The following is a 26,668-nucleotide window of genomic DNA, read 5'->3' as shown; positions in this document are numbered from 1 at the left end:
AATCAGACAATTTGCTCAGGCTTTGGTAGGAAGAAGAATTGAGATGCAGACAAGACTGTGTGGCTCCAGAAACTGCTTTTTTTTTTTTTTTAAACCACAATGCTCTATTCCTGGGGTGAGGAGACAGGCTTGGCTTGGATGGAGTTCAATGTGATTAGTTTAAAAGACTAGGAAGCACTCAAACTCCCATTCATGCAAAGAGAGTCTTAGATTTGACCTACAGGCTCCCTAAGATGATGTCATGCACCTGTGAGTGGTGTAGACAGTAATGATTGGTTGCTAGCTGGCTTCTACAGGATCGTGACTTTGTGTCTGAACATAGGTGTAAGGACTAGGCCAGTGTGTTCTGTCTGAAGTCCAGAGCACAAGAGCTCTCATTAAGAGTAGGTTTTCAGTCTATGTTGAGAACATTTCTTTTTCTCTTAACAGAAATGAGAAGAAGAGGCAAAAGCTTGTGGGTTCAGGATGACCACTGAGATTAACCTTAGGACCCCTTAAAATGTGGTCAATCATATCAGTTCTGAATTCTCCATCATCATGCACAGTGAAAGAGCAGACAAGGGTTAGAAAAATGTGTAGAAGCTCAACAGAAAGTTGTCTGCGGAAGACAGGAGAGGGCTAGCGTTAAAGATTATAAGCTGTCTTAGCCTTGCCACTTAGCAGTTACCATAACCCCGAACAAATTACTTCTGCATTTGGTGGCCTCATTTGAGAATATTTTCACTGAGAAGAGTTCCACCTCCTATCCAAGGTCTTTATGAGAACCAAAGAGTCTAACATATTGCAAATGCTGGCTGCTATCATTAATTTTAAGGGTATTCTAGAACTTTCTTCAGAGTATCTTTGATTGTCCCAACTTACTTATTTGCCCATAACTGTGTTTATCAGAGACATGCTGGGAGTATGGACTCATTCTTTACTGGGCTTAGGGCATGACATGTGAATCTGGGGTTAAAGTTGAACACTAAAGAACAATAAGGGGTCAAGCAACAGAGACAAGGACAGCGAAAGCACAGGGTCCTCTTTGAGCCATGTTTTTAATCACCTGTTAATTTCAGGCTCTCTCCAATACTCTCTCTAAGCTCACACCGCTTATGTAGACTAGTCAGTGATTTTATCATCTATTGATTTTATTCTTATTACTCTCCTAATTACATTTTTTTATTGAGTGTTGGTGGAGGGAAGCATGCATGTCATAGTGCCTACATGGAGGTCAGAGGACAACTTTCAGGAGTCAGCGCTCTCTCTCCACCATGTGGACTCCAGGGATCAGACTCAGGCAATCAGGTTTAGTAGCATGTGTCTTAATCTGCTGAGCTATCTTGCCAGCCCTACTATTAATTATTTATTAATTGATTAATTTATTTATTTATGATGAATTGGATGTTAGCAATATTGGATACCCTCATGTTCTATAGAAATAGTCTAAGAGTATAGAAACCATGGAGCATCCATCGGACATTCTCCTCAGGGCCAGGGTGATTTTTCAACATTACTGGCAAGTATGTTACTAAGTTTGTAGAGACTGAGCCCAAACTGAGATGAAAGGGCCATGTTTAGTTAGTCTGAGGGTTTTTTGATCATGTTGACAGTGTTGATAAATATTCTTGTTTCCTTAGTGGACTTGGTGCATCCATTGTAGTTTATTTTATTCTTCTGCACAGTCAGGTGTGTGTGGGGGAATTTTATTATACCATATGGCACACTTTAGAAAGAAGTTAAATAAGCTCCCCCCAAATGTTGTTGGTGTACCATGACAATATTTAGTTAAATTAGTCATTATATTTAGGCATTAATGAATTGAATTTTAGAACTTACACCCCTCTTGTTCAAAAGATTTACTTGGGATCATGAGAAAGCCGAGGCTGTCTTAGAATGGTGGGCTAGGGATATGTGTGCTGGCTCACCCTGGGTTTCTCTAATCCTATAAATAGATCTGCTGCTCATCTACCTTCTGCAGGTGGCTTTTGCTTTAGATTTACGGTCAGGATATAAAGTTCTGATGAAAGCCTGCTCCTGCCTCTCCTGGGATCTGAGGAAAGGCTAATATTTGCACATAACTGAATATTCAAAGCAGCAGGAAATAAACACCATGGTGATATTCACCCTAGCCCTGGGGGCAGGGTGCTTCTCCCTTTGTCTTTCTGAGGACACCTCTTTGTAGGAGTGTGGGGGTGAGTGTGGAGGAGGGTAGGGGGAATGGGGAACTGTTGAGGGTTTTGAGGTAGTGCAGTTAGGGTGGCCTCTGAATTACGTCAACTCTTCCTAGGTCCTCTCAGGTCTGATGTCACATCGGTCCTCTGCCTGGGCAGAAGATGATCATAGCGTCCTTTCTGTTTTCCTAGTTTTTCCACAAGCAGTTGAGATGTCCCAGCATGGGTATGACCGGTATGGTGAACTGAATATCTGAGATGGTGAGGAAAAAATATCAAATAAAAACCTCAAGATGGACAGATCCATCTTTCCAGAGTTTGGCTCAATGATCTTTCTGTTGATGATTCTAATAGCATCACTGGCTAGATCTGCCACCCACCACATGTGAGCTGTGGTCCAGGTACCTCACTATTCTCAGTCTCACATGTCCCATGGGGACAGTAGTGGAGACTGTCATACACAGTCATTGTGTGGACTGAATTAATATGTGCACTCATAGGAACTTGAAAGGGATTTCCATCATCATCATCATCATCATCATCATCATCATCATCATCATCATCAAATGAGAGTCTGCTATCTGAACTGTTTCATACTTGTTTGTTTGTTTGTTTTTCAAGACAGGGTTCCTCTGTATAGCCTTGGCTTTCCTGGAACTAACTCTGTAGACCAGGCTGGCCTTGAACTCAGAGATCCACCTGCCTCTGCTTCTGCCTCTGGAGTGCTGGGATTAAAGGTGTGCACCACCACCACCACCACCACCACCACCACCACCACCACCACCACCACCACCACCTGGCTTTGTTTCATACATTTAAAAAAAAGCCTTGGTAACAACCTCTCAAGGGAAATAGTTTTTTCTCATTTTATAGATGAGAAAACAAGTTCAGAAGCTGAGTGGCTTGCACAGTCCAAATGTTTGTGGTGGTTTTATTTATATTTGCAGCATCCATAACATTCTCTACCTGACTGTGCCCAGGCAAAGATGTCTCTGACCCTGGCTGCACGCCTGGTTGAGGATGGCTCCAGACTTCCTCCAGCTCTCACCGTTGTTTGATATTCTGATGCAGCTAACTTCCCCTCCCCCAGCCCCAGAATACTCCCTGCTGAGTTCATGAAATATTTATGTGTTAAGTACTTCTGAAGCAGGAGAAAGGGGGCAAAGATTGCGGCAAACAAATTAATATCATCTTCTGCTTCTCACCTGAGGCTCTTCCTCTATCATTAAAGGACTGAGGACATGTTACCACCCCACTGTTGGGGTTTGGAATCACTGTAATGCATGTGGTTTCCTATGCCTTTCTCATCAGGCTTGGGGCTTTCCTTTTCTGTCCATTCATAGCTGAACGCGTGCTCACTTTTAGTATGCATAGGAAGCCCCTTCCCACACTCACACACCATGCCACCTCACTCCCCCTGACTAAATATCCAATTCATCAGTTCCTTTGCTGATGGTACCCTGTAGGGATGAAGAACCTTGGGGACCCAGAGCTGTGGATGTACCCTCAGATATGGTCTTTTCTTTTTGCCCTGTGGTGTAAATTATTAGCGAGACTTATGACGGTGGCCTGGGTTATACTTCAGCTATGGTTCTAGTTTAATTTTTAACGAATCTAGTTGTCATTCTGGAAATGTGCTGGCTCAGACAATAACTCATGGTTACCCTAGCTATCTGTCTATGTCCATGCGTGTGGCACCAATCTGTTGATTTCTCTAGCTAATCTGAGACAAGTAGATGGTTATGGCTCTGTGGTTGTTTATCTTCATGGTGCCTCATAAGAAGAGAAAGAAACAGATGATCTCACCATGTACACAGATCATAGGAGAAAAGCCCCAGACAGTTATTGGTCCCCTGTGGGTCATCATTTATCCCCGTGCAGCACTAACACTCAGGGTGGCGTCTGGTGCTGTATGGAAGTATGATTTACACAGCCCAGCATCCTGACAGAGGAGCCTGGCTGGGGGTTGTGCAAGGAGGAGTCACCTCTCCCTCCCCTGTTCACCTCCCAGCAGGCTCATTCTGCAAGGCAGCTATAGCTTCTCACTTATTCTTTCAGAGTGGTCTTAATACATGGTGTTGGAATATAAGGGGTGGGGGGAGATAGAAAGAGTGATACAGATTCTTTTAGATGATGCCCTCCAACTCAGTTTCCTCTCTTGTTTTTGTCTTTCTCCTCCTCTTTTTTTTTTTTTTTTTTTTTAATCATTTCACATGCCCGCATGTGTATTTGTGGGGTGGTTGTTGTTTAATAGTTATCTCACATAGTAAGACGTAGAAATGTTTTCCTATCTCTGGAAATATTGTGTGCTGATGTCCATTACCTGAGCTTGTTCATTCATTTAAACACTTGCAGTAGTGTGCCCTTTGCTAGGCAGCTGGGCTGATGCTAGAATTCCAACTCAGGGGCCAAAGAGGAACTTTGGCAAGGGGTGGAATTAGAATATAAAGTAATGTCTTCCTATATGTAGTACCTCTCTCTCTTTTCCCTCTCTCTCTTTTTCTCTCTTCTCTCTTTCTCCATCCATCCATCCATCCATCCATCCATCCATCCATCCATCCATCCATCTATGTATCTATCTTTCTATTTATGAATCATCGATCAATAACATGCCTATCACCTACCCATTTCCTATGATATATCTATCTCTCATCTATGAATACTTCATTCACCAATCATCTATCATCTACCCATCACTTGCCATCTGCCTGCTCCCAAAACCTCTTGGACTTGATAGTAATTGAATTTGTAGGTGAACAGAAGATGTTCACTGAGTCAGAGGTTGTGACCCAAACTGATGTTAAAGTCAGTTGAATTTTCACCACATACAACTTTATTTTTATTTTATTTTATTTTATTTTATTTTATTTTATTTTATTTTATTTTATTTTATTTTATTTTATTTTATTTTTTGAGGTACTGGAGTTGAGGGACTGGTACTTTGAGGTACTAGCTAGAGCCTTGAACAGCTAGGCAAGTGCCTTACCCCCCAGCTGTCTCCCCAGGCCCCGACAACGCCTCTCAAACTCAACTCTACACAGTTCAGCTGTGTCATCTCGTTACCTGTATGCTCAAACGGTCACGAAATCCTGGATGCTTTCTTATCTCCCTCCCTTTATTTTTTGTCTTGAGATAGCACCATGAAGCCTAGGTTGACCTAGCACTCTGTGTAGCTTTGAACTCCTGATCTTCCTGCCTCAGTTTCCCAAGTTCTGGGATTAAAGGGGCATACTCCCATACTCAGCTTTAGCTTGACTTTTGTAGCATGAATGCAAAGACAGGAAGAGCATTAAAGAAAATTCATTTAACTATAAAATGTTTACTTGAGCTCAAACCATTAAAACTATTGGGCAGTACTTTAAAAATTAATGAAATTAATTAATAATTTTAAATAAAGTTAATAATTTAAAATAAAATTAATTTAAAATACAAATTAATGTTAAAACCATAGACTCATTTAGAATTACTGCTATTTGGTTAAAACAATGTTTCTATTGTATATAATTTTAAAATGCTATAGTAGTTTCACTCTAAGTAAATGGTAACAATTTGGGGTATAAGTATGTTTACTGTAGTTGAACTTTACACAATGTATCATAGCATATACTAAAGCATTACATGGTACCTCAGAAATACAGTATTTTTTCTATCAGTTACAATTTTAAATTTAAATAGCAGTTACAACCAGGTTTATAATTTTAATTTTATCTATCTGTCTGTCTGTCCGTCTGTCTATCTATCTATCCATCCATCCATCCACCCATCCATCCATCTTTCAAGACAGGGTTTCTCTATGTAGCCCTCACTGTCCTGGAACTCCCTTTGTAGACAAGGCTGGCCTCGAACTCATAGAGATCCACCTGCTTCTGCCTCTTGAGTTCTGAGATTAAAAGTGTGCGCCACCACTGGCTGGCCCGTCACTTTCATTTTAGATAGAATCAAACGTTTAAAGCCTTACCAAGAGTTTGGAGGCTCATTGGAAAGCATATTTTCACCTTCTTTCTATTTCCAAGCCTTGCTCCTAGTGATTTAGTTCAGATCGTCAGTGGGTCCACTATACCTAAAGCAACTCATATAAAATCTCCATAGAACTGCTTCTCTGGGCCTTGGGGTATGTTGCCCACTTTATATGTGATTTAGGGGAAAGAAGGGAGTTTACTTTAGAGATATGAAACAAGTCAGAGCTGGCTGTCAAGGGAGGTGCTCCTTGCAAGTACCCCAAGTTACTGACCCCTGTGAGGTACCTCCTGCCTACATTCTAGGACAATGGCCATGCTTCATCTTCATGTGGACATAAGGATGGGAATAGGAGAAGTGGAGTGCATTCTGGGTATCGTGTGTAGAGAATGGAGCAGAACTATCCACTTTGGGCTAGACGGGGTTTGGGTCAAGGCTTCCCTCCTTCCTGGCTTTGTGACCTCAGATGGATTAGTCAACGTTCCCATGCCTGTTGCAGCATCACTGAAGCGGGAATGACACCATCTTCTCAAGGACTCGGGGGAAGAATAAACTCAGTGGTACTTCTTCTGTACCTGGCTCAATGCGGGTGCTGGAGGAGTGTTAGTTTCCTCCCCTTTCAGTTGATGAACACTTCCTTTGAGGGTTACATGCAAAAACATCAAATATTCATTAACTGTATTATTCAAGAAAAGTGAAACTTGAAAAGCTGTCTTACTTCAGATCTTTTGATGTAACAATAATCACCCCCATTTGTCTTTCTTGCAAATCTGTATTCTATGTGTGGTGCCGGGTTTATTTATGATGTTTGTGTGAAATTCGCAGCTCTGTGAGACTTGACTGAACATAAACTCTCAAGTCTTATGGAAGATGTAAATTATTAGGTATTGGTGGTGTGATTTGAAGCCCGAGTGACTGAGGCCAAGAACTGTCCTGGAGGTATAATTTGTGAGTGGAGCCATCAGAGGTGGATAGATAATGAGGATGGATATAAACCATGGTTCAGACTGTCTGGCATGATTGGATAGCTCTCACACAGCACAGTGAAGTGAGGTTTTAGCCCTTCCCACCTGTCTCCCTCAGAAGCAGAGTTGAGGCCATGGAGATGGCTTGGTTGGTAGAGAACCTGCTACACAAGTGTGAGGACCACAGCATCCACATAAAAACCAGGTGGAGGTGGGACGCATACATATGTAATGTCTGTGTTGAGGAAGGGTAGACAGGTGGATCTCAGAGCTTGCTGGCAAGCCAGTCTAGACAGTTGTTGAGCTCCATGCTCAGTGAGAGATCTTGTTTAAAAAAAACAAACAAGCAAACAAAAAAAAACAAGCTGCTAAATGATAGAGGAGCACAGCCAGTGGTGACCTCGGGCCCCCTCACATACGTGCACACCCACATGTACATGCACCAATGCACAGTAGATCAGAATGCAGCACTGCGTTAATAAGTAATCTGGTCACTCAACGCTGATTCAAACCATTGGCAAAAGCATCTGTGCACAGCCCATGTAGCTGATGTTAAATTCTGGGGTGCTAGCGTTAATGATAGAAACCATAGCCTACTTTCACCTTCATAATACTTCATGTTCCTAGGGGCAAGGAGGATTAGGCTACAGACTTAAACAGAGAATGTCTTCACCTTGTCACTTAGGCAGCTTCATTTGCATGCAAAAATCTATTCTATAGCTTGTTTTCATACCACCTCTGAAGTAGGAAGGATATTTTTGCATATTTAAGCAGTTATTTATAAAAGAACAGAAAGAAAAAAAATAAGCCACAGAAACTCTATGTAACCTGCCAAGGCTAAATAAAATATTCACTGTGTGGCAGTTTATAGAACAGGTCACTTATCCCTGTCCTAGAAAGCCTGAGTGATCTCATTAAGCATTCATATTGAAGAGAATAAGGACCTTCCAATTGTCCTCTGATTTGTGACAAGCACTATGTGCCTGTTTGAGCCAAGTTTAACGGGCAGTGTTGAGGACAAATAGAAATGCGTCTCATTTTTTGTGCCTTGCTTTCTCTACACCAGGTGATTCTAACTTTGCCCAGGATCTGGAGTCTCAGTCTTTCTAAGTAGCTCATGCCTCTGTCACGCCCCCCCCCCCTGCCCCAAAGTTCCCAGGTGGAAGGCTCATCATTACAGCCCACGGTTGTGGACTGCAGATACCTGAGATGCACGAGAGTAGCTCCTTCTGCACCCCACCTGAAGCAAGATGTCAGGACCAGCTCAGGAAGGGCCCCTGAGAGGGTTTATCTTCCTTCTGCTCATGCTGAAGCTGGGGACGAAGTTTGGGGTGATGTGGGGTGGGTGTACAAGCATAAGCTGGGAAGGGGGTAACTGTGGAACTGTAATGCATAGATTGAGGCTGTGGGGAAAAGAGGGGCCTGAGTTAGACCCTGGATGGTGGGCATAGTTTATAGGAGAGTGTAATCAAAGGCACAAGAGAGTGAGGGGGCACCCCATGGACTGGGGACATTTCCATGGATGGGGCATCATTGTGGAGAATGCAGTGGCCATATGGAGGTAGAGTATGGATTCCAGTGGTCACTGAGGAGTCATTCAGGCTGATTAAAAAAAGAAGGAAGGACTGGTGAGGTGGCTCCTGGGGGAATAGGGGCTTCCTACCAATCCTGATGGCCTGAGTTCCCTCACCAGAACCTGCATGCTGGAAGGAGAGACCTGACTCCCTCAAACCATTCTCTGAACTCCACAGGTGCATTGTGGTGCCTGCACACCCCCTCCCCTGAAACACAATTTCAACAGTGTGATTAAAAAAGTAGTAGTTGTGTGTGAGGGTGAGCGTGTGCAGTGATACTTATGGAACTGATGCTATAGCTGTGTACTGCTTAACCGTTCAGTCAAAAACGGGCCACATCCATGATGGTGGCCCAAGTAAACTTATTGATAGCACAGTGATTTTTGTTTGTGTGGGCTCACTTTATGATGTTTATACCTTGAACAACCGTGTTCCTGAATCACGTGGTTGTCTTTGGTAAACCCTAACAAAAACAGGCAAGGGCTAAGAATACTAAAGGGAGCGCTTCATTAAATCCTTATAGCTAAGCAAGTGAAGGTCTCACCCTCACTTTGCAAATAAGTTAATTGGGCTTAGAGAGGTTGAGATAAAGTACCTAAGATCCTGGTATTAATGACAGGCAGAACACAGCTGGCCTGACCTGGTACCCGAGTTTCAGACTCCTGTGCTATTGGAAGAAACTCAGTGGAAAGCACTTTAACAATTCAGAAAGAAGGCGGGTGTAAAAGAAACCTATGACCCGCCTTTCCAGAAACGAAACGACCACTTTGGGTGAACATTCTGTTAGATAGCTATATGTACACACGAGTATGTATACCTTTTGCATAACTAAGGCCACCCATGCCTGTAAGTTTTATATACATTTATATAAACTTTTATATAAATACTCATAACCTTAGTTTTTCTCCTACTTAAAAGTCATCTTGTGATCTTCGTGGGTGTATGTGTGTCCTTTCTTCTGCTTCACCGGCGGTGTCTAGTCCCTTGCAGGTTCATGAGCAGTACAGCAATGTATCAGGAGCTTAAAAAAATTCCTTCTAACCCATTCTTGTGTCTTCCCCTCTCTTTGCAGCATGCGCTCGATGCTGACAATGCAGGAGTCAGCCCTGTAGGAAACTCTTCCAACAGCAGCAGTCACTGGGACCTCGGAAGTGCCTTTTTCTTCGCTGGGACTGTCATCACGACCATAGGTATCCATGCGTTTGCCAGTCGTTTTTCCCCTGCACGCCCTTCTGAGGAACGATTAGACAGAATTTGTCTTCTTAAGATGTGGGGCCAGCTTCTCCCTACTTGGTCAAGTGAACACGGCTGTTGTGGGTGCTTTCAATAAAAACCAAAGCATGGTGAAGACTTCAGAAAAGCGTTTTAACTGAAGGAGCCTAATGCCAAGGCATGCGTAGGATGTATAGATTGACCAATTGAATTCAGATTGTTCTGTTGTGCTCAGATTCCATTTTAAAGATTGTACTTCTTGGTCGAATTATATATTGTGGTATGAAAGATGTCCTACACAGTTGGGTATGGGGGAAAAACACCGTTTTCCTCTCTCCAGTTTTTTTTAATTGTTCCAGAGAAAATAGCTTGCATCTCTTTGTCTGATGGTTTCAGTACCCACCTCTGTGGTTTTCAGTATCAAAAACTGTTATTGCTACTTCTAGAATTTTCAGTTTTAGGGATTGTTTTTCAACTTCCCACTGTGCAAGTGGAAGCATTCGTCTCATCCTTCCTTCCCATTCCACTTGCAGAGGGCTCCACTTCCTTTGTTTCTGTCTTCCTATGATAGTTTAATCACATAAAACCTGGGTATCAGCCGGGCGGTGGTGGCGCTCGCCTTTAATCCCAGCACTCGGGAGGCAGAGCCAGGTGGATCTCTGTGAGTTCGAGGCCAGCCTGGACTACCAAGTGAGTCCCAGGAAAGGCGCAAAGCTACACAGAGAAACCCTGTCTCGAAAAACCAAAAAAAAAAAAAAAAAAAAAAAACAAAACAAAACAAAAAAAAACCTGGGTATCTGCCTGAAGCTGACTTTGGTGCATGTTCTTTGCAGCTGACCCTCTGATAAAGCATCATGACTGCTTTCCGGTGACAGTGCCAACCTTATTTTATGCGTTTATTTTTTTTCTGATGCTCATGTACTGTGAGTTTTTGTCTCAGGGGTTACTTTAAAATAGTATATAATAACCTTTATGCTCTAGTCATTAGCCAGTATGCCTAGATCCTGATTATGAGTGATGACATTTCCCTTTCCCATCTTTCTCCACCACACAATTTAGCTGACACTGTCTTTTCAATGTTTGCCTTAAAATGATTAGTGTGGCTTCTATTTTGTGAGTTGTCAGCTTTAAATAATAACCGTGAGCCCTTACCTAGTCCACGGAGTGAGTCAGTAAGCTTGTCCAGCATCTCTGTGTCCTTTTGCATGTTCTAAGCAGCACCCATTCTACATAGGAGGCAAGAGCAAAGGATTTACAGTCTGGTCTCTAGCCCCCATTTTCACACCTGCTCTGTGTTAACCTGTGTAAGTGTTGTTGCATCTCTTCTTTTTATTAGTTCATTAATCATTAGATGATATTAGCTCCCCCTCATCACTTGTCTGGCTGGAAATCACCCTCAGGAGTTAGGAGTGGCTCTTGGAGAATTTGGAGGTGAGGGTGCACACCTGTGGTTCTAGAACTCAGAAGACAGTGTCAGGAGGAGACTGTGAGGTGGCTTTAACCTTCCTGGGAGGATCTTTCTTCTCTGATTCTCTCTGAGGCCCAGCTACTCCTTTTGAAAAGCTCTCAACTTTGGTTTACAGTGTTTACAGTCAACTTCTTATTGGTGCATGCTTTAGAGGTGAAGTGTTGTTTTAGAGGCATGCATTTTTTTTGTTTTAATATCTAATCATAAGGTCTATGTTCTTTTACACTATTGAAATCAAGAAAGTTATATGTGACATAAACTTTCAGAAGGAAAGAGAATTGTCATCCTTACTGAGACTTGTATCAATTGAGGTCTTCAGGGAAGCAGAAATGAGAGGATATGTGTATAGACACAGGGCAGGGGAATTGGCTTCTGCATCCATGGGCCCAAGACAGATCCATTTGGCAGGCTACTTGCAATGGAAGCCATGGAGTGCTTTTAGATGGTTTAGTCCAAGTTCAAAGGTTTCAGATGCAGGCATGCTAATGGTAAAACTCTTGGACTGAGGCCAAAGAGCTAAAAATCCACAAGGGCAGTGGTATAAATCCTGGTGACTACAGGCCAGAGAGGTCAGACTTCTGATGTCGAAGGGTAGAAGAAGGAAAAATGTGTCTGAGCTGTATGTGCCTATGTGTGGGAGAGATAGGGAGAGAAAGAGAGAGAGAGAGATCTTTTCCATGCCTTCCCCCTTTTGTTCTATACAAGCTCTCAGCCAATGATCCTGCCGACATTGAGGATGGATCTTCCACACTTAGTTCCTCAACTCACTTGACAATGCCCTGTGGAAACATCTAGAAACATTTTTATAGACACATCAAGTAATAATGCTTTACCAGTTTTCTAGGTATTCATAACCCAGTCAAATAAGCACCTAAAATTAACCACCAACTCTCTCAATCTAATTAGATGACAAGCTATTTTACATTTTCAATTCTTAAATTCATTAGTACCAGCTATTGTCAGAGTTCCAAGTGTTCATTATACATGTAGGTCTGCACCCAGAAGCCTCTGTGACTTCTGGATCAGGTGAGGCCACCAGAATTCACAGACTCACTATACCCAACAGAGAAAGCATGTCTAGACCCTCATGCACTATGAACCTGAGCCAACCCAAGGACATTGAAGTCATCCATCAGATAAGAATGATGTTGTGCTAGAATATATTTGACAGTCTGGTCATTAGAATGAAGAAAGGCACAGGCATTTTTAAAGGATTTGCAAAATAATTAAAGTTGGGAGAGTCTTGGCCATTTCAAAAGGTATACTTTGGAAAATACTCTCAAGTGTCAGTATTGGATCCATGAGGATATTAGGGGATATTACAAATAATAGATTTGGAAAAACCTATTCATTTCCTTGTTGCATGAAATTGCTAAATCAGGGTTTTGTTTGATGCATTGAAATAGCAATGTCTATGCTGGCCTCTGAAGTATTGGCATGATTTTCAATAAAATACTAATGGTATTTACTAATGGTACTTACTTGGTTTTCCAGCCACCCATCACTCATACATTTTTTTTTTAAAAAATTCATCTCTATCTCAACAACAGTATATCCAATTTCCCCTTTCCATTCATGACCCCCATTCTGCACTCATGACCCCTAGGCTCTGAGGAAGAATGACATTATCTATATAACAAAATTCAGTCTGTGGCCAGAGTTACCAGTTCAAAGATGGCCGACAAGAACTTCTTGGGATTTTGCTTGAACTCTGGAGGAAATGGCTTCCTCACTTTCTTACTGGTGGTAAACTTGGAGAGGGAAGACCAAGCCACTCTAATGCCCCTTGCTGTCTTCCCTTGGTGGGTTACTCTGTCTAGAGCTGAGCTAATATTGCCCGAGTAAGGAAAGGGCTACTCATGCCCTGTGAGCTCTGAATGGAGCTACTTACAAAATACTAAGAAAAATATTAAATTTCCTGTTTTTCTTGGGTCAGTGGGATTTCCCATTGTGTAGGCTTAAGTTGGTCTGCATCGGATTTTCTGTAATCTAGACATTCCTCACCAATGTGCACAGATAGAAGAGAGTTCATAGAGGGTCCATAAATATCCTTTGACCCCACGATCAGTGCCTGACTCTTCTGGCACTCCACTGTGGCTGCCATCTTTGGGCCACACGCTCTTGATTCAAGTTTTAGGCAGAGATGCCTGTTGGATGAGCCTCTGGGTTCATGTGTCCTTGTCTTGGCTATTTAAGAGGCCATTTCCTCTGTAGAAAGAGACTGGCCACTGTGTCTGACCAATTGTGCAGAGGACCAGTACCTTTACTCCAAATCACAAAGATTGGCTACCAACAGGCAACCACTACAAAGTCAGTACGCAAACAAAAACAAACAAAAATATAACCCACCACTCAAAGTCTACAGCAGGCTGGGTCCTTGTTCTATGCAGCTTAGTAAATGTGACGTTTCCATTTCTTCCTCTTAACTGAGACATAATGAATTTTAAGTTGGGTACTATTTAGCTGCGTAAAATTTAATTCCAGAGTAGAGGATTTTTTTAAATCCACATAGCTAGAGAAGTTAAAAAAAAAAAGCTTAATGTAATGTAAGAAGGAATGAGGTGAGAAAACAAATCACCAAATTTAAAAAAGCCAAGTACTTATGGTAAGTTCATTGCAAGGCTTGCAACGAGGCTTGCAAGTACTCTCAGGGCTGGTCATTCTTCAGCTGTCCTTGAAAAGTCGTCCACAGTTAATAATGAGCAGTTATCCTGGGAAGCTTTATCTCATTAACTGTGCAGCTCATATCCTGGTCTGCTTGCTCCAGGTCATATAGTTTGTGAGCTAATATTGTTCACATTTCCCTTACTAGCAATGCTAGAGCTCTGCAGTTCTTGGCAAAGCCCATCTTCGATGGCCCCTTGGGCTCACTACCTATACTGTAGTCACATGTTGTGGAGGGATTAAGATGTTGCTCCTTTTGTGACCCTCTTCACATCGCAGTGAAAACCTTTATGCAGGAAGTTGGTTGTTTCCTTGGAAAAGGTCCAATGAAGTTGCTCTGTCAAAGGGCATGGAGCTTTTAAGGGCGTGCCAAATCATTTTCCAGGAAGACTGTCATGAGCAGCATGAAGTTATGTGTGTAGGAATGGCCTTTTCTGAAAAGTGGCCCTATGACTCCATGTCAGTACACCTTTTAAAAGAGCCTTTAGTGTGCAGATATATACAGAGATTATGCTTATAACATTAGCCCTTCGTATCTGTGCTTTCATATAGAGTCAACCAATTATGGACTGAAAGCATTCAAACAAAAATGTATGCACATTGGACTGTTTTTCCATTTCATCATCCCTTAAACAATACAGTCTAACAGATTTACATACATTTACAATGCATTAGGGTTTAGATTATATGGAAGGAAGTGTTTAGGTTTATATACAAATATGGTATATTTTGGTAAATAAGAGAATGGAATATCCATGAACTCTGTTATCTGCAGGGACTCCTGGAACTAGTCTCCTATGGGCATCTGGGAATAGTCATGCAGCAAAATAAATACTTTTAGGAACCTTTCCAAACCAGTAGCCTGATCAGAGGAAGACTGGTATTGATCAAGTGCCTTATATTTGTTTATTTCTTCATATCTAATTCTGATATGAGAAGTCCCCTTTGCCTTTGGTTATTGCCTCTGCTGGTAGATCCATAGCAGCTAGCTTTTGTAAGCTGGAGGGATGATGCTCGCGCCTGTGTCTAGATGCTTTTCCACAGATCATCTTTTCCAGAAAGGCAGGAAATGGTCACATTTTTACTGATGGTGAGAATGAGACCTGAAAAAGTTAAACAACTTACCCATTACGTCACAAGAAGAAAGCAGTGGCGCCTAGTGTCTTCACCCAACGTCATTGGCTAGGACCAGCACGGCTTGGTGCAGAATAGAAACACATGGTTCATTATTAACAAGTAATTAAGAATATCAACATGGGAGCAACAGGACATTTAATCAAGCACAGAACTGTGGAAGGTCCCTTCAGGTTTACAACTGTCAGAGAAATGATACATCTGAGGGAAGAATGAAACTTGGTTCAGTCTGATTGAGGCAGCCATTGCTAGCTCAAGATTTCAAGAGTCTGACACCAGATCATTTACTCTAGCCATATTTAAGCACAGAACAGTTTTGGGAAAAAAAGCCTCCTGGTAACAATTAACTCAGTCCCAAGTACACAATAAATTTAAGACATGTTTACATTGCTTTTCTTTACAAAATACACCTGGCTTTTTTTTTTTAGACAAAGATAGGTGCTGTTGACTCAGACATAGTGCCCAAGATTTAGGGTCTAGGGAGAATAACTGAGGTAAACATAGTGCCTGTGAGTGTCAGGATTGGCCTGGCCCTAAGATAACATAAAAGTTACCTAGTTGTAAAGTTCAAATGACATCACTCATAAGGATGAGTTTTATGGCCTAGAAGTCATGTTCAAGATTTAGGTTTGGGATAAGTAAAGCTTAAATTGTGGGAGATAGGGTCAGACCCTGGCTCATCAGACAACAAAATCATCAGGTTGTAAACTAACATCCATTCCCAGCATTCCAGGAGGAATAGCTAAGCACCTCATTCCACTGAAGAAACAAGTTATGTGCTTACCTTTTCCTGGCTTCTCCAGTGCTTATCTGTATGCACAAAGACTTTTTGGCCCCCTACATGGGACCTTTCTAAGTGTGAGGACGAGTTGACTCACACAGTTCATGTATGCAATAGAATATCCCTGCAAGCACAGACCAGGCTGGTTCCATAGTCACAGTTGGGTATTTTGGCACATAAGTAGTATGTGGGAAGTTCTTTATGTCTCAGGACTAAGTCTTTCAACACCAGCTTTTTCTTTAAGGACTTGGAGATGTTTTCTATGTAGGGGTGATCAGACCCGAGACCTGTCTGGTCCTCTGCTGACACAACCTTGTTGTTTCTCAATGTTCTCACTGTCATCCTTTGCTTAGAGTGAGAAGCAACTGGTTGGTAGAGGGACTTCTGGGCTGCCTTTGCTCTCCCTGCATCTAGTTCTGATGTGCCAAGTTAGTTCTTTTTGAGCAGGAGGTGGGCTATCTCCTCTAGTTCTCAGTCTCACTGGTATTTTGCTGCCTAAGAGGCACCATGTTTACCCAGCCACCATGACCATGGACCCACTTAAGTCATTGAGCTAACCCAGCTCAAGTTAAGCACACACACACACACACACACACACACACACACACACACACACACACACACACACACACACACACACTGTGTCAGCTAAATGCATTTATACATATGTACACACATGGTATATTTGAATATTGCCTTAATAACACCCTTGCTGGAGAACTTCAATTTTATTTTACTGTGGTATTCTGGTCTGTGAATCAGTTCTGCTACTGCCACCACTACATACTCTTTGTTTTCCCCCCACATTTTTTCTTGAATGTTTCCAATACCATAAGACTTGGAGAGATTCCATAGGTCTAAGGACAGTGAGGTATTATGAAGTGGGTGTGAAACCTCCTTGCTTTTTGCTGGTGCGTTTAGGGTGATGCCAGCATGCTCTGTGAGCACACTGGAGAACACACGCAGAGCTTGTGTGGATTAACAAATGCATACTCGGGAGTCTCAATACTTCAGCTTGCCCATGTTTGCAATATCTTTCTGAGAAGGACTAAAAGAAAACCTGTGTTCCCTCAACTGAGGCTGTGGTGGGACAGTCAAGCTAAAATGGTTGGTGTCTCTACAAGCTTCTGGAATGTTTCCAAGGCTTGCCTTGAGCTCCTGTAATGTGAAGATGCAGAGGCAGGCTTGCTCTCTTTCTAACGGAGTAAGTCAGTGACCATCGGATTATTCTAGGTGAGAGTACTTGGCAGGATCATTTTGTCCAGGCTCCCGAAAGCGTGGAGAAAAAGTCCCAGGAGCTTTGTTGCACATTTAAATCAACATGATCGCGAGCAAAAGAAAATAAGATTAGGAAGTCTTGCCTGCACACCCATCTAAGAAATGGAAAGTGCCGTTTAAATAATTTGCGGTAAGAGGTTTGAATGACTCTGAACAGAAAATTGTTAAGGAAAATAGCCAAGTGACTCATCCCCAAGGCAGAATCTAACAGCGAGCTCTGCAGGCCCACGAGAGCATAAATGATGGACAACCAAGAACGTGTTTTTTCTTTTTTGACAATGCTGAGAACATTGTTCCTTTCTGTGCCATGTTCTCTAATGTGTCTCTTGCCACGGACCAATACTTCACCCATTGCGTGGATTCAGAAACAGGCCCCACTTGAACTGTCTGAACTAGGGAGAATGTTAAGTGGCTATTGTAAGAGTGTAATGCTAATTGACAAGAAAATGACTATCAACTACTTGAGGCTTTCATCCTATGTAAATTGTACTACTATTATAAGCCTGCTTCTTCCAGCAATACTCTCACCAGCCCCGTTTATATGGAATAAGCCTGTCTTTGTTAGGGTTTCTATTGCTATGTAGAGACACCGTGACCACAGCAACTCATATAAAGGAAAACACTTAATTTGGGCTGGCTTACAGTTTTAGAGGTTTAGTTCATGATCATCATAGTAGGAAGCATGGCATGCAGGCAGCCATGGTGCTGGAGAAGGAGCTAAGAGTTCTACATCTGGATCCTCAGGCAGCAGGAAGAGACTTGCCACACTGAACCTAGCTTGAGCATCTGAGACCTCAAAGCCTGCCTCCAGTGACACACTTCCTCCAACCAGGCTACACTTCCTCCAACAAGGCCACACCTCTTAATAGTGCCAGTCCCTATGGGCGTATGGGGGCCAATTTCTTCCAAACCACCACAAAGCCCAACACTCAGCATACCCGAATTACTTACATAATTGCAAAACTCATAAGAATGAAGACGTTCATATTTTCAAACAACTATACTATGTGAAACTCATTTTAATTGACCTGACTATAGATGGAATCTTTTGTGTTCAAACATCTCTTCTATCTACAAACATTTATTTAGCTCTGATTGCTCTGGGTGCAAGGGTAGTGGGCAGAGATACAAGAGTCAGGGATTGTGTGCCATTTCTAGTAAAGAGAGTTGGACGCAGCTAGACTTCATTGTCAATGGGGGAAAGAGATGCAGAGTCCTTGCTTACTCATTTTTCCCCAGTAGCAGGCTTCCCAGGTTAGGGAAGGACAAGTTATTTGACCCTTCTGAGTTTGTAGTAGACCATATTTCCTCCTTAACATTCAGTACCTATTACTCTGTGAGAGCAGATGTTGGATGCAGCAAGTCCAGGCAAAGAGGATGCTTATGGGACAGAACTGTAACAAGCAGCTTTTGTCTTCAGAGGCAAAGGTGAAACTTTCTGTGCCATTCAATCGTGTCCATGATGTGTGATATTTCTTAAGAGCAAAGTATCATTTTTCTATCAGAAGTGTAATTCAGGCTGACCACACATTTCTTAAACATATTAAGTTCTCAGAAACATGGAGTCTATTTATAGGGAGAGGTGCAAGGAGACACTGTTTGGAGTTGTAAAGGGCTTTGGAGAACATGAATTCTGGGGATGCTTTGGTTAATGCTCTATTTTCTCTGCCACCTCACTGCTTTCCCTTTCTCCCTCTACTCTTTCTCCCCAGGGTATGGGAATATTGCTCCAAGCACCGAAGGAGGCAAAATCTTTTGTATTTTATATGCCATCTTTGGGATCCCTCTCTTTGGTTTCTTATTGGCTGGAATTGGAGACCAACTTGGAACCATCTTTGGCAAAAGCATCGCGAGAGTGGAAAAGGTTTTTCGAGTGAGTACCGCACCAGTCTAAACCCTCATTGCCGGCGTGATGGGCTTTGGCCTAACAGGGTTTAGAAGCAGCAGCAAGGGCTCTGTCTGAATGAAATAGGTGAATGCTATGATTGTGTTTTCTCTTTTGGCTGATGGTAGAAAGACCACTCTACCTAAATGTCTTTTTCTTGAATAACTTCCTGCCTTGTGGTGGTATTTAGAGGGTCAAAGAAGGTTATGTATGGATTACCAACACAAATTTACCAAAAAGAGGTGAGACACACTCAATGTCTTAGTCCGTTTATGCTGCCATAATGAAAGGTCTGAGGCAGGAAGGCATACAAACAACAGGCACTTATTCCCCACTGGTTGGAGACTGGATGTATAGGATCAAGGTTCATGTACTTAGTGAGAGGCTGTGTTCCCCCTTCAAGGTGTGGTTGTCACTGTGACCTCTAGAGAGGAGGGTGCTAAGACCTCATATGGTGGATGGATGGAAGGAAGAAGGGCTTGACATTGCAGGATGACTCTCTGAGAGGGGCTTCCACCTCATTGGTGGAGGAGGAGCCCTCATGGCTTAACCTCTTTAGAGGCCCTGCCTTTTAAGATCACATTATCCAACACTTATCACATTTCAATCATAGCTTAGTTTCCCTTAAAGATGGAAGATGGTAAGCAGGCAGGACTGTTCAGTGGGGGCACAACAAGCCGAGTTCAATTTCCAGGACCTACATGGTGGAAAGAGAGAGCCGGCTCTTACAAATTATCTTTTGACCTACTACACCTATGAGCTATGTGCACAAGTACATGAGGGTGTGCACAATGGTGCACACACACACACACACTCTCTCTCTCTCTCTCTCTCTCTCTCTCTCTCTCTCTCTCTCTCTCTTACTTAACAAATGAAAAAGTTGGAAGATGGTTTCCTTATTTTTTTTAAAGTGATGTAGAGAACTATGAACCCATCTGTTTCATTATTAGAACCCTTGCACTTGTTTTATTCTTGTAGCGTCTCCAGGAGACCCTGGATTCTGAACTTCCCTGTCTTCTGTTCTGTGCTTTGTGTCTCTTGCTTCTTGGCTCCTCCTTGTTCAGCCGTTCAATGCTGAGCATTCCCTCAGCAACAGGATGCCAATGCTCTACTTTATGCTAAGGTGTGGAGCATTCTTATTACCTTAGTATGTATTTTCCTCTTAAGAACATCTATTGAGGGGGTTATTTTCTAATGATGATATGTTTGACCTCTGTAGCGGGCATGTAGGATGGATGTGAATGGTCTAAGGTTGCCAATGCCCTTTAACTCATCCTGATTCATTTGACTTCACAAAACTTATGGGTAGCTTAGTCATTTCTGTGCTTACTCAATTTCGATGTTGTTCTCAAGTCTTTCTGTCCTTCATCGGAGAATTCTTTCTTATAGTAACTTAACTACATATTTGTGTGTGTGTGTGTGTGTGTGTGTGTGTGTGTGTGTGTGTGTGTGTGTGTGTGTAGGCCAGTCGTCAATGTCAGGTGTCTACCTTTATTGATCCTTACCATATTTTCTTGAGTCAGTGTCTCTCACTGAACCCAGAGCTCACTGATTTAATTGGGTGGGTCAGCAGACAAGTCCCAGGGACACTTCTGTCTTTGCTCCCCCACAGTACTTGGATTATATATGTCTGTTACTATGCAAGCTTTCTACATGGATGCTGGGGATAGTACTTGGGTCCTCATGCTTGTGTGCCAGGCATTTTACAGACCATGCTGGCTCTCCATCCTCTGATTATATAATTTTTCACAATGACATATTGAAAACCTTTTTAGAATCTATAACAATGGGTGAGTGGTAAGCTCTAAATCAGTGCACGCTGCATCCTTGGAGATAGGACCTCTTAGACTGTTCCCCAAACCCTAGGCTCTACCTCTCTTTACCTGACATAGGGGAGCTCCTCAGAGGGGCAGTATAAGAGGTTTATTAGCAGATAAGAGGAACAAGATACATAGCTGTGTTTCCATTCATTTGGCTATTTGTCCCTGTGCTTTTTCCAACAGCCGAGGAGCCCCCAACTGGATCAGGCCCTCTGGATAAGTGAGACAGTTGATTAGCTTGATCTGTTTGGGAGGCATCCAGGCAGTGGGACCGGGACCTGTCCTCAGTGCATGTGCTGGCTGTTTAGAACCTGGGGCTTATGCAGGGACACTTGGCTCAGCCTGGGAGGAGGGGACTGGACCTGCCTGGACTGAATCTACCAAGTTGAACTCAATCCTCAGGGGAGTCTTTGCCATGGAGGAGATGGGAATGGGGGTGGGCTGGGGGGGAGGGGGAGCCAGGAGGGGGGAGAACAAGGGAATCCGTGGCTGATATGTAAAATAAAATTAAAAAAAAAGGAAGCACACACACACAAAAGATACATAGCTGAGTTGTAGTCACATTTATAAACCTAGCAGTCCTGGGAAGCTGCCCCCATTTCTTCATCAGCAAAAGGCAACAGAGCACAAATCAACTTTAGAAAGTTTTGGTGATGGCTAAATGAAATAATGGGTAGGCAAGAACTTGGCCCAGGACCAAAAGCATAGAGCTCAGAACTGTTCCCCCTGAGAGGAGAATTTGCTGGCAGGCTAGCCACTCACTCAGATTTTGTGTATGTGTGAGGTTTTCTGGAAGGTCCCACAGCCTTTGCTCCCTGGGTGCTGGCTGGCTAGCCAGCCTCATTAGAATGTGCACCTGTCTCCTCAGTGGTCACCATGGAAACCATGGCGCTCAGTTTCTCAAATGTTTAGGTCTTCTTAACTCAGACACAGTGGCTTTGTCTCCAAAGAGCTGTTTTGAACTCCTCGGAGGAGCTTCTTAGCCGTCTGCACAGCCCTTTGAGGTAGGAAAAAAATGGATGTAGTCGCTGAACACTCGGTAGAAACAGGAGTGTTCTTAGAGCATTCCCATGGAGAAATGACTGATTTGGCATTTCCCCCTTTTTTTGGTAGCTCCCCTTGGTTTCAGTTTCTTTGGTCACAGAAGAAAGGATTGGATTTCAGCTTTTAATTCCCCTTAGCAGGTTTAGTCATTGTATTCTACATGAGCGGGGAGATTGCAATCATTTTACTGTATGCCTACCAAATTGGGAGTGCTCTCTCCTGTAATGTAGTTTAGACTACAAGTGGGAGCATGCTGGTCCCCTCTTTTAAACTGTTTCCAGAAGGCCCTTCAGTAGACTCTGGGGCCGAGCCTGGACATTTACACAGTTCACTTTTATGCTGATGGCCCTCTCTGGTCCTTGCAGAACCATCAAAGACAGGGAGTTATTCAGGAAAGTGAGGCAGACGTGTCTTATATGGTCAGGGTATCAACAAGGCCAAAGTCAAGGTGCTGGGCCAGATGAGGCTCCAGGTTTGAGGGAGAACCTGTCCCAAGTGCATTCACAGTTGGGAAAGAAAACAATAATTATTGCATTGCCTTTCCTGGGGTGGGTGCTCTTTCTATTCATCCTAGAAAGCAATGGCAAGCCAAAGTAGCAATTCCACCTAAGCCTAACTGAGTGACCAGTGAGTTTTGGGGTTGCTTACAGGAGAGTGCATGGAGGATTACTACTTCAAGAAGCATGCGTGCTTCGGGCAGCTGCATTACCCAAACCCCTGTCCTACCAAGGGTGCCAACCCACAAAGGCTGCACAGTGGAGCTCCCCGCACGGCTTGCAGGCAGCTAGACTACTGAAGAGTCCCCTTCCCAGGAGCTGCTGACTGATTATTAAACCTCAGCAGGGTCCTCACAAATATTGGGAATTTCATGAGTCTTGTGATCCTCTCTGCTTCCTCCACAAGGCAATGTTTCCATCTGGAGGAAACAGCTACAAACACGGTTCTTTGTGGTTGTAGGATAGAAAGCCCTATTTGCTTGCTGGTTTTCAAGTAGGCACCTGTCTTTGTTAGGGTCTTTATGCTGTGAAGATACACCATGATCACAGCAACTCTTATAAAGAAAATATATAATTGGAGTGGCTTGATTACAGTTTCAGAGATTCAGTCCATTATCATCGTGGTGGGGAGCATGGCGGCATGCAGGCAGATATGGTGTTGGCTACATCTTGATATGCAGGCCACAGGAAGTCTACTGAGACACTTGGCGGTATCCTAAGCATAGGAAACCTCAACGACCACCCCTACAGTGACACACTTCCTCCAACAAGGCCATACCCACTCCAACAAAGCCACACCTCCTAATAGTGCCTCTCCCTATGAGATTATGGGGGTCAATTACATTCAAACTAACACAGAGCCATTTTCCTAGTTTCACCCAAATGCTTTGCCACATAGGCCCCTTCAGCTTCAAAACCAAGGATGTACTAGATCCTCCTCACACTTTGGATAGCCCTGACTTCCACTCTGGCCAAGCCGGGGAAAGCTTTGATGGCTCAGAGATTAGATCAAGCCTGTGAGCATAATCTGTCTTAAAGGTCAGCCATATTATGTCACATAGTTATGGAATCAATAGGTCACTGTGTCACAGGGGCTGGGCATTGGAGTAGTTTATCTTCTAGAGGCGTCATAGATATTCTGTCTTCAGCACCCTCAGAGTTGTGCTATCATCAGTAGCAGAGACCTTCTCCACAAGGACAATCTGCCCCACTGACCTTCACTACATTATGGAGAGCTAAACCGAGTTCATCTCTTTACAGCAAGCTCATCACAAGCAGCAAAAGCAGGGCCTGAGCAGAAGTTGCTCGCCTAAGTCCATCAGGTTAAGACCCTGGACAGGTTGGAAAGTGAGGATAGAGGCTCAGAGCATGTCCTACAGCATTGATCCTGGTGCCAGGAAAACCGGAATGCCTTCTGAATACTGATAAACCGTGGCTGAAAATTTGGACACTCATTTACCTCATATGGCAAGAAGCCTGGAGGCAGCTTGTTTTAAGTGGGATCTGCTGACCACACAGTGTCGAGCATATCCAAGTTCTTTCTTTCTTGGCGTGTCTGCTTTTCATCCAGAGGCTTGCTACCTCATGGTTGCAAGAAGGTTACAATTGAACAGATAACATGGTTTCATACAACCACATTTAAGGCAAGATAAAAGAGACACTTAAAAATGTTATTACATCTGTTTATTTCTTTATGTCTCAAAGACATTTTATAGCAGTTTTAGATTTATAGCAAAAGTGAAAGGACAGTACATAGATTTACTGTATATATGTATTCCCATTCATATATGCATATATATCACACACACACACACACACACACACACACACACACACACACCCTCTACCAGAGTAGTGCATTTTTATTTCATTTGATGAACCTTAATTACTTCTCGGTCTATAATTTATATTAGGGTTCTCTCTCATAATGCTGTACATTCGGTGTTTGGTCAAGCGTTCAGTGACGTGGACCCACCACTATAGAGCCACACAGAACACTGTCATGGCCCTCACTAGCTGTGTTTGCCTGTCCACCTCATTCCTTCTCCTAGGCCCTGGAAAGCGCTGATCTTTGTCTCCTGCCATTATAGTTTTGCCTTTTCTGGATGCAGTAGAACCAGAGTTAAACAAAATAGAGCCTTCTCAGACTGGCTTCCTCCAGTTAGTGGTAAACAGTCGTTAGCAGTTCAATAGGTATTTTCTTCAGGAATTTCCACGGCTCAGTAACTCATTTCTCTTCAGTGCTGAATGATAATCCATTTTCTTTTTTTTTCCTGAGTGATAATCTGCTTCATCGATCCATTTACCAACTGAAAGACAACTTGTTTGCATCCTGCGTTAGGCAATATGAATAAAGCTTCTGGAACTACCTGTTCCAATGCCTTTGGGTAAACGCCAGGAAACATGATCACTGGATTTAAGAACATGCTTCGTGTTAGGAAAACTCCCGCCTGTTTTCCCAAGCCGTCACCATTTTCCATTTCTATAAAGAACAAATGAGAGTTTTCTCTCCCTGTTGCCTCACTTCCTTGACAGCATTTGGAGTTGTCTGCATACATTCCAACTAGTGTGTTTGGTAGTTCTTTATTTTAATTTGCCGTTCCCAATGACATATGACATGGGATATATTCTCATATGCTTGTTTGACAGCTAACAGATCTCTATTAAAGTCTTTGGCCTATTTCTTAGTCAAGATTTTTTTTTATTTATTGTTGAGTTTTAAAACTTTTGAATATTTTGAATAACAGCCCTTATTAGATGTGACTTTTGAAAATATTCTGTGTAACCTTCCTTTTATTCTCTTAACTACATCTTTTGCAAAATAGAAAAAATTAAGATAGTCTGGCATATTGACCATTTTTTTTTATGCGTGTGCCTTTGGTATTTATTCAAAGGGCTATTGTTAGTCCTGCCTGAGGCCAGCTAGGTTTCTTCTGTTATCTAGGTGTTTTTTTAGTTGCATAGTTTACATTTAAGTCTGTGATATATGGTAAGTTAATTTTTGTGAAGGGTGTAAAGTCTGTTACTACATCTATAGAGATGCATGTGTGTATTGTATGTGTGTATACTATGTGCGTACATGTGTAGGTAGGTGTGCACACATGCACATTCATGGGCATATTTATTTCTTTTTCTTGTTTTGTCTCATCAACTAGAAACGGATCACTTGACCATTCCCAGTTGTACGAGAGGTTAGGAAGGCAAGCATCCAGCAAAGGGCAATTGAATTGACTGACCAATGACTCTTGGTGTGTCCCTCAACAGTCTTGCAGCAGCACCCCCTCCCCCCAAATGTGTGTTAGACATGAATATTCTTGGAGGGTTTGGAGTTCAGTCATCTGTGTTTACCAAGCTCTCCAGGAGATTCTGGTGCTTGCTGGAATTTGAAAACCCTGGAGGTAGAGGAATTATCTGCCATCCCTTGAGACTAACCACATTGCTTTAATGAATGGGATTCAAATTCTGTGAGCAGAGAAGGTGGGGTAAGCAAGTGTTAGCATGTACTGGTGTCAGTCAACAGGAAGCTGCATAAGCCACTTTTCAGGAAATTGTCTCTTTTTCCTACTCGTCAAAAATTAGCTGGTCTTTGAATCATTTCTCTAGTGACAAACAATCCTGTCTTACTCTCACCCATGCCAGCTTTGAAGCCTAGACAATACCCAGGCTATCGGCTTTACTATGACAGGAGGAGAGGCTTCCCACTGAACTGTAAGAGTTTTGGTATCCAGGAGAGGTCGTTGTCCTGAGATAGTCACTCAGCCCCAAAGGCTAATGCACCGTTCGATCTCCAAAGATGACAGAAAAATTTGTAAATAGGGAAAATGCTCTTGGCGTATTTCTTGGGTTGCTTTACTGGACGATTTCAGAATGACAAACGTCCTGGGAATTTAGATACAGATGGCCTGTGCATCCACTTTTTTGGAAACGTTATTGTGTTTGTGACTCACTCTTTTCACATCCAAGAAAACCGAGCCCGTCCTTTGTGAAGCCACCAGACTGAAGTCATGTGTTAAGTTAGTGGCATGGTGTGGATCTGAACCAGTGATCCTGTTAGGCTTCTTCTAGATGAGCCAAAAAAAGTTTACTGTCGGATACACCGTTTTCAACTACATCCTGAAGCAAATGTGGAGTTTGAGATCTTTTAGCATACCTTGCTAGTTAAGTGAAAAAAAGTTCACCTGCCATGCCAAAGAGGGAAATCCGGGCAGTTAGCAAGGAAGGATAATTACTTGAGAT

General features: G+C 42.8%; 1 protein-coding gene across 2 annotated transcripts in view; it reads left to right on the top strand.

The window, feature by feature from the left end:
* Window positions 1–26,668, top strand: part of Kcnk10 (potassium two pore domain channel subfamily K member 10) — a 141,282-nt gene that overhangs the window by 70,993 nt on the left and 43,621 nt on the right. For both annotated transcript variants that reach the window (XM_076551174.1, XM_042261018.2), the window contains exons 3-4: window positions 9,722–9,839; window positions 18,899–19,059. In XM_076551174.1, the coding sequence (XP_076407289.1) occupies window positions 9,722–9,839; window positions 18,899–19,059 (279 nt within the window). The remainder of the gene's footprint in view (window positions 1–9,721; window positions 9,840–18,898; window positions 19,060–26,668) is intronic.

This window comes from Peromyscus maniculatus, chromosome 14, assembly GCF_049852395.1.
Source record: "Peromyscus maniculatus bairdii isolate BWxNUB_F1_BW_parent chromosome 14, HU_Pman_BW_mat_3.1, whole genome shotgun sequence".
In the NCBI taxonomy this organism is placed as follows: domain Eukaryota; kingdom Metazoa; phylum Chordata; class Mammalia; order Rodentia; family Cricetidae; genus Peromyscus; species Peromyscus maniculatus.
This window is presented reverse-complemented; position numbering and strand designations above follow the sequence as displayed.